This window comes from Poecilia latipinna, unplaced genomic scaffold, assembly GCF_001443285.1.
Source record: "Poecilia latipinna isolate Pla-1442-1.1 unplaced genomic scaffold, P_latipinna-1.0 Scaffold30, whole genome shotgun sequence".
NCBI lineage: Eukaryota > Metazoa > Chordata > Actinopteri > Cyprinodontiformes > Poeciliidae > Poecilia > Poecilia latipinna.
This window is the reverse complement of record NW_015112646.1, coordinates 109,042-121,661: the sequence shown is the minus strand read 5'-3', so window position 1 is coordinate 121,661 and position 12,620 is coordinate 109,042. Positions and strand designations below refer to the sequence as shown.

General features: G+C 38.2%; 1 protein-coding gene across 4 annotated transcripts in view; it reads left to right on the top strand.

Moving 5' to 3' along the window:
• nrg2a (neuregulin 2a) overlaps positions 1-12,620 on the top strand; it is a 91,207-nt gene that overhangs the window by 61,875 nt on the left and 16,712 nt on the right. For 2 of the 4 annotated variants that reach the window (XM_015039900.1, XM_015039918.1), the window contains exons 4-5: positions 9,699-9,761; positions 11,495-11,615. In XM_015039900.1, the coding sequence (XP_014895386.1) occupies positions 9,699-9,761; positions 11,495-11,615 (184 nt within the window). The remainder of the gene's footprint in view (positions 1-9,698; positions 9,762-11,494; positions 11,616-12,620) is intronic. The other 2 variants (XM_015039910.1, XM_015039929.1) reach the window with 1 other exon arrangement.

The window sequence follows — 12,620 nt, the reverse complement described above, 5'->3', positions numbered from 1 at the left end:
AGCAAGAAGACTGAATACTGAAAAATGAGTTGACCAAAGCTGCAGTGTGTAATTTTATTTTGACCAGTGCGAAGCTCCAACAAACGTGTCCACTTCGCCTGTTACTTTTTACTTGAGTCACCTTCAGTTAACCTTGCTTAAGACTTAAAACGAAAAGTGTGGAGGCAAAAACATCCTCATCTTGCTGAGTGACACATTGTATTCTACACATGCTGAAGGAATTTCCACACAACTTCCCATTTGGCCTTTAAGTTCAAATGTGTCACCTTATGGCCGCAAATCTACTTTGTTGACATAACTATCAGAAGCTCTGCCTGTCGGGGGCTTTGACCAAAGATGTTGGCAAATTTCGAGGATGGGCCTCGAGGTCAGTGGTCAGTCTAGATTTTACCTTTCCACATCGGTGAGTTAGTGTTTCAAATCTTTCCCAAAAGATTTGAAACACTCTTCTTAGACTTCTTGCTCGGAAGCTTTATTTCTCAACCAAAAAAAGATTCAAGGTTGTATTTTTTTTTTTGTGTGTGTGTTATTTTTTTTATATTTCAATATTTAACATGTGGCAAATATTTTGAACAACAGAAAAGACCAAGCAGAGAGCAAACCTGCCTGGAACTGAGCTGCAGAAAACACAGTTTGGCCATTAGTTGCCTATTTCACTCAAACTGGTGTCCGACAGCGCCCGGCCACGCTTGTGTGTGTGTGTGTGTCGTGCCATTTCCCGCCCTGCCAAAGACTCACTTTGCTTCCTTGCAGTGCCTGAACAGCTGTTGTGCAATCACACACTGGGTTGCTCTTTGATTTCACTTCAGCGCTAAGACGATTGAGGCAGACAAGACCAGGCATATCAGCTATGTGACTGAAAAATGGCAATAGGAGACAAGAATATAAAAGAAGACGCACTGGTTGTGGTGGTCTTACTGACGAGTGGGTGGTAGATTAATGTTGCGGGCAGGCTCCATTTTGTTCATTTTCTAAACATTCCTGTTTTCATTTCAGAGGCGTTTGAATTGTGGATAATTTTCTATTGGAAAGAAGCTTTGAAGGAACTCTTATTCATAAAGGTTTTTTTTTGTTTTTTTTTTTCGTGCATCACACCGAGAGTAAATAGTAATTTAATTCCTCTGGTTATTTGACATGAAATCTCCCTCGCTTGAAGGCACAGATGCTGGATGCAGCTATTGATTGGGTGTGGTTTAAGTTACTCTACGTTCGCTATTTGGTTTTTGTTAGTTTTGGCACGCTTTGATATTTTCCTTCTGATCGTGTCAACACACCATCTTTTCTCTTCCGTCGTCTTCCAAGCATTCAGTCTGTATCTTGCGCTTTCTTTTAGACTACCTTTTTATTTGTTACTGTTTTTTTTATTATTAATCTTACTTTGGCGACAGCTTTATCTCGGTCTCAGCTTCTGTCAACATTAGTTGTAATTCCGAATCTGGAAATAAAAACATGTTTTATGCGTCAGCGTTCATATTGCTACATAAAAATGTCAGTGCTCGCTAATATCTAAAGCACAAAGAGCCTTCATGTAACTTCTGCTTCATCTTTTGCTTTGTTTCATGTTTAATTTGTGTTGAGCTGGATAAACGGAGTCATTTTTTACCCCCTTTCTTTCATGCACTTTGTTTAAACCGCAGAACTTAAGCCCACAAACTTGCATCTAAAACTCTCTGCACATCCTCTGCAACCACATCAGACCCAGCTGTCAGCGACTTTATATTCAACCAAAGGCACACTTCCCACTTTGGTCTTTTGTGCTGCCAACTTATCAGGTCCACTGTATTAAGTCCATTTAGAGAAGACAGCCTTTGCGCAATAGCATAAAAGAACTTGCAGCATGCAAAAGTGCAGCAAGAATGCTTGCAGCTTGAACTGAACCTAAGTTGAAAGATCCTGGTCCGAGCTGTAACAGGAGACATGTCAGACATTCTCTGCCAAGAAGTAAGGAGGTGAAGGGAGGTGAAGGGTGTGCGAGTCTGAAGGGAGGGGACAATCTGATTTTTTATTTATTTTTTTCCCGGTTCATAAAAGTGAGTTGTGGAAAAGCATGTACGGGTGACAGAGATTACAGGTACCATCACCCTCTTTATTTATATGATTAATATCCTGTACTTGTGACATTTATAACGTTCTTCTGTCTGGTTTTCACAGCCCAACAAGGACTTTTGTTTTTATGTTTTAATTGTGATGGAGATTTACTGGATCTCGCATCTGTGTGTTTTTGCAGCACGAAGCCGAATGTCTTGAATGAAGGCCTGTGGACTGTTTCTCTTGCGACTGTGATTTACTCCTGAATCAGAGACATGATTTATATGTTTTATCTTGACAACATTGCTTTTAGGAGCAATAGTAAAAAAAAAAAGCCGTAACAAAGTCCAGATGGATGCTGGTCCAGCAGTGTTTAAATAACCGCCTTGACGTTCGCCCTACGCAGATTCCGATTCTGTCTCATGCTTTGAGATGCGTTTCTCTTCAACGGCGCGCCACAGAAGTAAAACAGATTAAGCAAAGCTGAAGAAAATTATCAACATTTGTCATGAATTAGCAGAACATGTGTATAGCTTTGCACCGTAGTCGGGCCAAACTGAAAACTGATTTCATTACACAATTCTGGATAAATGGGCTGGACTGTGAGGTGCAGTTCAGGGCTATGATTCGGTGCAAGCAGTTTTCTGTTTGCTGCATATGCAGAGGGTGCCTCAGGAGAAGGAAGAAGAAAAGAAAAAAAAAAGAAACGTGCAAAAGGGACCTCTCTTTTCACTTTTACGATTTTCCTAGAATCCTTTGGAGAGCGTGGAGAGACAGGCATGTTTATGAAGGTTTCCAGATGGTCCGGCTTGCACCCCCAGCTTTTCCTTTTCAGTTCTTGGGCCATGAAGGATTAATCAAAGTCAGTGGCAAAAGCTGATGCCTAAACACTGTGGCTTTCACTAACCCAGGAGGAAACCTCTTCTCAGCTCTCTTCACATTCAAACCCCCGGGCTATACTGCTTTGGAAAACTGAGACGCGAGGTTAAGAAACCAAGCAAACTTATCAAAACCTTGGCTACATGAGTGCATATAAACAACACAGGGGAAAAAAATCCTCTTACTTCAACCCTCATCAACCCAGCAGCCAATCTCCTATTTGGGGTAAAAGGGAATTGTCCCCAACGTTCGGCCAAGAATTAATGAACTTGCCTAAACTCTGGTCTCCTTGGCTTTAGAAGGTGCCTAAAGCGCAATATATGGAATGCAGCTGAACTATTTACTCTCCAAAACACAGATCGTTAAGAAAGTAGGAAGTTTAGATGCCAATGATTCAATGTGACTAGTTTCTACATCGTTGGGAGCTACATATAAAATAGTTGGATGTGAGAGGAAGCAACGTTAAAAGGGTGCATTTCCCTTCAGTTACTTGGGTTGGGATCTGACAGACAAGTTGAAGGTTTCAGAGGAAGTTCATTTTAAAACCTCAGAACTAAACCTCATAAAAAATACTTTTAAAAAAAATAAGGGTTCAGAGTCATTTCTAAAGCAGTATTGTTTAATGTTCTTACTAGGCCACTTAAACAGTTCATCGCTATTGAGAACTAAAGGAACGCACGACTCAACAGAGCATTGGCTCTGCATTAGTCTGGATATTTTCGGAGGAAAACTTTACATTTTTTTAAAGAATACATTTTACTCATAATCACCCAAAATCATCTCTAAGTGACTCAATAAAGCTGTGACTTTGCATTACATTTGAACTATTTATTTGTATAAATAGATTACGCGGATAACCATACCTGATACAGTTGTATGAAAATAGTGGAGTCAATCTGTAAGTTTAAAAAAAAAAAAAAATAAAAAATACATTTTTGTAGGTGGCTCACTTTTGCTATATTAAAAATGGATCTAAACTGGGTGAACTTCAAACACCAGAAATAAATATGCACCTGATTTACCAAACACATTAAAGGTTGTATATTTTAGAATAAAACTTTCACTGCATTATGAGAAAATAATGTAAAGAATATCAAACCCACCATCGAGAATCGAGTGCTATTTATTAGCAGTGGCTGAATGAAAAGAATAAAGGAATGCAATGAGACTAAAGGTGTTGTTAGTAAAATATATGCTTTCGCTGTGATTATTTTCACTTGCTTCATGTTCAGACATTATTTTGAGAAAGATTTAACCCACTTAAACCTAATCTTCCTCTCGAGACAAACACTCGTCTGATGTAAAACTGATGTGACTGAACGCAATTAAAGAAATCCAAACACACACACAAAAAAAGAATAGCTACTCAACATTACAAACCCACACTGCGTCTATCTCGCAGGTTATGAATGTGTACGTAAGCCGAGTTTACGAAGCGTGAAAAATTAACCTCTTCTTTAAGCTGTGAACTGAACCATCACAACATATTGAAAATAAGTGAGCCGGTATAATACTTGAAAATGTGTTTCCACACACTTACTGCCGGGAAATTTGTAGAAAAACAAAACAAAAAAAAAAGTATGAATGAGCAACAGAGGAAAACAATATCTGTTATAATCACAGAAAAGAAATGCGCCGGCAGACCGGATGAATGTGCTGTGTTGTCAGAGTTTGCAACAACTCTGAAGGAATATTCAGTCTGTGAAGAAAATCTGGTGAAAATGTTCTGTCAAGTCACTGATTTAAGCGATGGTGTACGTTTTGCTGCATCACATTTACACGAGAGATGCTCTGGTGATGTGTCAATGTTAATCTCTAAACACTTCAATAAATACTTAAGCTTTATCGTAACGTTTAATCTCGAGCTAATATGTTGTTGAGCCTGAACAAACATCAGCACAAACAAATTAGAGCAGAAACACAAAGGGATGGTGTATAGGAAGACGTGAGAAATCAGCAGCCTCATCTGTAGCATTCCTGCAGTCAGGTCTCACTAGGTCACTGATTAGTAGTAAGAAACTTTTTTTTTTTTTGTCTAAAGGGAATAAGAAAAACTGAAATGCTCAAACATATCCAAACTTTTTTTCTTTGATAAAGAGGGAAACTTGAGACTTTTTTTTTTTTTTTTACACTCTTATTTTGATTTTTATCGTTAGCCTAATTGTGGGCTTTCCAAGTGATTTAACTGTATAGGCTGCGAACAAATGTTGTAGTTCTTGTAATCTTATCATATTTTGTGGTGGTGTGACAAAAGAAAATGCGTCAAAAAAGAGAAAAAAAAGGCAGTTAGGGAGAAAAACAGCTTTGTTTATGACATGCAATACAGACAAATTGCAAAACATTAGTACCAGAGATGATTTTATTCCAAACATGTGCCCCCTTTTCAGTTGTGGTTGGATGAGACACGCTGGGTTGCACAACAATAAATAAAAAAAAGACCTTCATTTAATTAGGTAAGAGCCAGCAAATCGATCGGTTTATTTTTGCAGCTTGTTGCAAAATGTCGAAGCGAGTTATGGTATTTATACGTGTTTGTAGCCTGATAAAATCTCCTGCAGATGTGCAACTTGCACTGAAAAGTTTCCAGAGGATACTTAATGTGTATTAAGTTTTCCGAACTAAGTGGACGGACTTTTTTTTGAGCTTTCATCAGTGCTTCTGCAATCCACAGTGACAAAGCACTAAGGAGAATTTCTATCTGTGCATTAAATCCTTGCATAGATGCATCACTGAACCCTTAGATCTTTTACTGTCCAACGTGGTTCTTTTATTTCATGGTTATTTTCACAGAATTTCATATTTAGATATCTCTTAGTGCATGTGAGAAATACGCCTTTATTTTCGTCAAGCATCAGTTTTAAAGTTGTGCAAAAGTGGAGGGAGAAAAGAAAAAATTAGAAACCCTGGATTTTTTTTCCTGTGTAATGCCATAAACATTACATATAATAATACTTTTTTTATCGTTGCATTTAGCCACTGAGAGGGCTGAAAAAATGTACAATATCCTAATTTTCATACCCCTGTTGTTTCTATTTACACCTTTCACACACGTCGATCTATAATTATTTGTTAAAAGTCATAATTGATCAAATCAAGACTAACCACTGTCCTCATCTTCCAGTCATCAGTAGTTGTCTCACCAAAAGGCTCGTTAAGCTTGAATTTGACCTCGGTAGCTTTGAAGGCACTCTGAGACTTCATACAGATCATCCACGCTCATTTATGCATTTATGAAAATATTGTTCGTAGATTTGAATAGTTTAAGCCAAATGCACGAATAAGCTTGATATGTAACCCCCACAGAAGTAGACACTGTCTCATTAATTGCAAAATCATACTTACAAATAGGTATCGTAGCAAACTTAAGTACAGAAAGAAATTGTGTAGCAAAATTTTTTTTTTGGGGGGGTTCTTGAATTGTCTAGGAAGGACTGCGTTTAGTTTTTTTTTTTTTTTTCCTTTTCATTTCACTGTTAGGAGGGTAAAGCCACGCTTCTGCTTCTTAGAAAAAGCCCTTGAAGACAAACAGATGGGATTTGTTGTTTGGCTAAATGAATCCTGTGTACTGAGTGTAGATGTGTGGGCTCCACCTGCAAGTACTCAGCTGGATGTCAACACAAGACCAGCCTGCTGCTACGGCTGTTTAGCAGAGGTTCCCATTTTAAGGACGTTTGACGAAAAACCTGTTGGCTTCACTTTAGCCTCTGCTCTTCATTTTTACAATGTATTGATTTTGAACTTTGTGTTTAGATTTTAAATGATCAGCAAGTGAATCATAACCTGCTTAATATCCAACTAATGTCTCTCACAGTGATCACCAGAATTAATGCCAACCAAAGAAAATGACTGAGTTGAGCAGTTTGTTTTTAATGCACTCCAGGATTTTGTGTCTTGAGGAAATGCCTGTAATGTACCAAGCTGATTGGATTTGACAGGACTTGTCAACAAATATAGCTGAGCACGAAGACGCATAAAAATGGAAATCAATCCCATGCTTATGTTATCTATTCCTTTAGAAATGCTCAGATGTGCTGCAGACATTAAGAAAACAGCACTAGTCTGTTTTAGACAAGTTTAAACCATGTCTAAAAATTGTTTCAATTTTTTTTTACACACTTATATATATATATATATATATATATATATACACATTGTCTTATATCAATAAAGGATTGTTGCATGTCAGTCAAAAATCTTGCCACGTTTGAGTGGAATAAGTTCAATAAAGGATCACTGCACCAAACACGGCTGCTGTTATTTTACAGAAAATAATAGGGGTGATGTTTATTCATCTGTGACCAAAGCAAGCTTGGCTGCTTTACCCACCCTCATCACATTTTAAAGTAAAACTTTCCCCATACTTTTAGCAGCTGATCTATTTTCCAAGAATTGTTATTCACTAAAAAATAATAGACTTCAGCAGTTAAAATATTGCTACAAAAAAAGAAAAATCACAAACTACATACACGAATGAATTGCAGAATATTTGAATTATAATACATTATAGTGTTATAATGTACTATCTTGTCATTCTCATTATATTATAGCACAAGTATAACAAACTCAACCAGTAATTGTTTTGGCAGACTGCTTGAGTAGATCCCACAGTCAGTTATAATCAGATGTAAGTTTCATTTTCCAAGCAAACAGTTTCCCTCTTTCTTGTAATCAACAAAAGCAGTATGGTACGCCTCTGTCAGGCAGCTGACTGGCAGTGTGCAGCATTATGACGGGAAGGAGCAACTCTCGAAGCGACTTCGAAACTTTATGAAAACTTTGTAACTCCCTCTCTCCCCGTGCTCTGCCCCATCCCAACATCAACAGCTGCTGCTCTGTTTAATGATTCACCCAGCTTGTTTTGCTGTCTTTTCACTAACACATTTTAGAGCCAAACCCCTAGGAAAGCTTTCCAAATTTAGCATTGGAGGGTGCATGCAGTCCTTCGAGGTGTCTCAGTCCTTACCTGATCTTTTTATCAGGAGTTTTACCTGGCAGGACGCAAACCGAACGAGTCAGGTGAAAGTGAAGCTAGCTCCAATCTGCTGCCGAAGCTGAAAGTGTTTTCCCATGGAAGTGGCAGCGGATAATGCCGAGGGGTGTGCTGGTATGAAAATATTATTGTGTTTTGTTAAACCCTGGAATATGGGTGACAGTGAAGCTTAGGAGTTTAGACATGTAATCCAGTTGCAGCTGAGATGTTGGCCATGAACCACACATTAACTAATCTAATCAGATCAAACCTGCCGTAAACGTATACCTTGGTTTATTATTTGGGTGGATGTTTATTGGAGTTAAACCTGAGATTCTTTGAGTGTGGCCTGCTCTGCATTTTGAGAGTTGAGCAGAGACAACCTTACTGCTTTGCAAGGCAGTTGTACTTTTTTAATTTTCTTTTTTACAAAAGTTCTGTGTTTTCTGACTAGAAACAAGAGCATTGACTTAGTATAAGTTTGATTTACTTTGCTTACTAATAGAAGAACAAACCTTTCTAGTTTTTTTTTTTTTTTTTTAGTCAAAGCAAAACATCTCTACCTTCTTCTTGAAATAATAAAGAACGAGAAGCAAGAGTTGTGAAACCTCGCCGTGGAGGCAAACAGACCCAGAGGCCTCGCTGAAGAAATTCCTTGAGCGATTTCTTGTCACAGCACTTTGCACGGCATGAGTATCAGACTACAGATATGTTGGAGCTATTGACTTTTTTTTTTTTCTCGGTGCAAAGCATCAGTATCTCCACCAGCAAACTGCAGCATCGAACTTCAGGTACAATCACATGTCAGCATCTGATATGCGAAGCACAGCCCTCTCTCCTCAAGCCCAATCCTGCCATGTTTTACCTGTCCCCGTGTTTTGATAAGCAGACTTCATCCCAGGCATGTTATGTCAGCTCAGTCAGAGGAAGGGGGATTAAGTTCAGATACATGACATTTCGGGCCATTCCAGCGAATTGAGTCAGTGCATAAACAACTCCTACGTTATGTCAGGGAAATATTTATCTTTCTTCGTAGAAGCTTCTTGAGATAGTGTCAACACTGCTTAGAGACACAATTACATCTGAGGCTGAGCATCAAAGAGTCCCTTTGGAGATAAAAGTGTGGTTTATAAGTAAATCACAGAATACTTGTAGATATACAGGACTGTCACTCTGATAAAACTGTCCCAGAAGTGCATATTTAAAGAAATACTAAGCATGACCATTAATCATATCTTTTATTCATATTTTGACTTGGAGAGATTGCATTAGGGTAATCTTTTTGGCGACTGCTAAGAAAGATAATTCAGCTTCATAAATACAACAACCTTTATGCTTTTGTCACCACAAATAAACACAAGTTAAAAGCCTTAATATAAGTCGCAGTGGCATGGATTTTACTTCCCGGCGTTCAGTTTAATTAACTGATATCGCCGTTTTTGCTACCTCTACTATCAACAATGTTTTCCTTTTTGGCGCCTCACTCCACATTACAGCCTCCCACACGCCACAGCTGCGTGCACACAGACTTGGCAGAGGTTTAACGTCGGCTGCCCGGCCTGACACCCCCGGGAAGGGAGGGGACTAGGTTGAATGCGAGAACCTCCAGGCCTACAACAAACCTGCTCTACCACCTGAGCCACTTGGCTCTTCTTCCATCTGCTCTAAAAATTATTGCAACTAAGCCAATTTTTTATTTCATATCTATTATTTTCTATTTGTCATGGTTAGTTGTAGCTTTTTTTTTTAACAGAATCACTCAGACATGTTAATAAGTTTATTGTACTTGTTGTAAAATTCTGGTTTCTTTGTTATCTTTCAGGCGTGGATTGTACAATGAACAACTTCTCTTGCAGCACCACGACAGAAAGGACAAAAGGAACAGGTGAGTACATGGAATAATGTACACCAAGTATGAAAATCTTTGGTTAATGAAGGACAGAAAGGTTAGACTGACAGGAACAAGAAGGTCGGCTTTGGAGGAGGATGCTCGTGGAGGTAAGTGTTCCAGGTTTGTTCTTCGAAACCCTCTTAGAACTTGGACGATTTCCGAGGAAGTAACTTCAGAGAACGCAAAAGGAGAAACTCAGCTGGGTTTCTACAGGAAGACAAGTATACACAAAAGTATACTAGTAGACTAGTAACATAGAGGGCAACAGAACTGCATCATTCCCTTCCTGAGAAAAGAGCCAGGAAAAGCCATGGACCCCAGATCTGTGCTGGCGCCCTGCCTTTGCAGATGCCTCTTGGTGGCTCAGAAGATCCAGATGGTGGAGAAACCGTGCAGCTGGTGATCATGGAGTCATCTCTGCTTGATTTTGGGCAAACAGAAGGTCGTGCTCTTAGTTTTGGAGAAAAAAAGCAAATGGATAGCAGTGGGACTGAGGTTGGATTTTATTAAGGCAAGTTGAATATCTTAGAATGGCACTTGAAGGGCAAATCTTTTACAGAAAACCATGCCTTCTGGCCGAGTTAATAATTTGGGTCTGGAATTCTGTTATGCTTGTTAATTTTGTTCAGTGGTTCCTTGGAGAGGTGAAGTAGTTTAGTTCCACATCTTTCAGTCCATTTGCTGATGAACTATATGTACGTTGGCGTGGGATTTATGTGCATCTTCGATCAATGGAAAAAGTTGACTCCGTGAATAAGGATTAGAATTGGTTATGAACCTAATTGTGACTTCCATTTCCTGACTGAGTTGTTTGTTTTCACCATTACTTTGAGGATGGAAACCTGAACTAAGCATAACTTTTCCCATTGGGGGACACCATGAAATCTACACACATTTTGGACGTAAAGGTTGGTTATCTTGCTGCCAGATGGGAGTTTTTTTTTTCTTGAGAAATGAACCAACAAGACTTGGGGAAGCAATTATTCATAGATAGGATTATTTTTGAAGAACCCAGGAAAACGTATCAAGACATCATTGACCAGGACTTGGAATACAGCAAGGGCATATCTGAGTTTGAAGCGTGTCGCTGTCTGAGTTTCAGACATACAGGTGAGGTGATAAGTTTTGTGGAGGTCTTTGGAGGATATAGCGGTGCAATGTACTGATCCGAATGCTGTGGAAATGAGAGGCAGTGATTTGGTTGAGACCGTGGTAATCAGTAGACTTGGGGAGCAATCTTTCTTTAAAGCAGACCTAATTTCAGATCTTGAAAACTTCAGATCTAATCTCAAGTTTTGAGAAACTTTATAATTATCAATTCATACCCAGTTTCCTTAGGACATAAATACAACGTGACACGGGCTGAAGGCTTTTTTCACATCTTTGCCAACATGTGTGGAGTTTCTGTGTTTATTAAACTGAATCATTTTTCATGTAAATATTTAAAGATCATTATTTATGGTCAAAATATGGACAAAAACTATGATAAATGGCCATGCTTAGTTCTTATTTAACTTTGTACTTGTGATAGATTTATAAAAAAAAAAAAAAAGATTTTCGTAGAAAATACACTATTATTTCCTAAAGAGCTCTTCCACGGTGTCTGCATCGCATGACTTTTTGCGCATCTTTACAAGTTTTGACAATATTTCTTGCGGTCTGGGAATGCATGTGAAAATGTCTTAACGTTGTCTTTTGTTTCTTTTTGTTCTTTTTTTTTCTACTAGTAACCACAACGCTATCTCCAGGCTCAGGCCATGCCCGAAAATGCAATGACACAGAGAAGGCCTTCTGTGTGAATGGCGGCGACTGTTACTTCATCCCTGGTATAAATAAGATGTCCTGCAAGTGAGTTTTCTTCCTGGTGATATTGATATTCCCCGTTTTTATTGTCAGAGTTTGATCTTTACAAGATGTTTTGCTGTATAATAACATTCTTGCACCATATTAAAAATTGTTTTCATCGTTAGGTTGCAGTTTTCTTTCAGCAGCAGTAGTTACACATAAAAAAAAAAAACTCAGTTCCTCTAATCTGCCACCTGTTGTGTATTTTAACGCTAATAATGGAGTGAGGCGGTGTGTGCTTACTCTTTTAAGTCTTGTTTAGTGTAGAGAAGGGCTGCACATTAAAAGCCCTTTTAAAATGTCATGAGTCACTGGTTTAGTAGTGAGCAAATATTTATGCCTGTTCGAGGCCCCCAATGAGATAAATACAATCATTGCTTACATTTGAGAGAAGGGATCAAGGCCAGTGTGCAAGGATGTGTTTAACTCTGTATCATTGCTTTTTAAGTGGAAAACGGGTTGACTTTTTCTAAGAAACAACCTTTTTTTTTTTTTTTTTTTTCCTGCCTCTGTCGTTTAGATTTGAGTTTGTCTGATGCTTACGGTCAAGAAACATTAGTAAGGATGGTGTGTAGGAGAACATAAACAAGGAGTTTTCTGATTGTTTTCATCAGACATTTTTATTTTTCAGCAGCTGTTTACTCATTCAGGTGATCCTCAAATGTTTTCTCTACACTTTAATACATTTTCTAATTTCAGGTTCTGAGTTGGTTAATCTTGGGTGGATGTCTTCTGATCTGTTGCAGCACCTTTAAAAAAAAAAAAAAAAAAAAAAACTACTACAAAACTATTTGCTTATTCCATGATGAAGTTTTGCTGACAAGCCTGTGATTTTAATTTAGGTTTTTGTTTAGATATATTTGCGCAATGTGGCTAGATGCAAATGCATGCTTTTTATTTTCAGATTTTTAAGTAAAAAAAAATATTCTATTAGATGCAATTTTACTTCCACTTCTCCAGTAACCAATATATTGTTTTACCACATAAAATTAAAAATAAATAAATAAA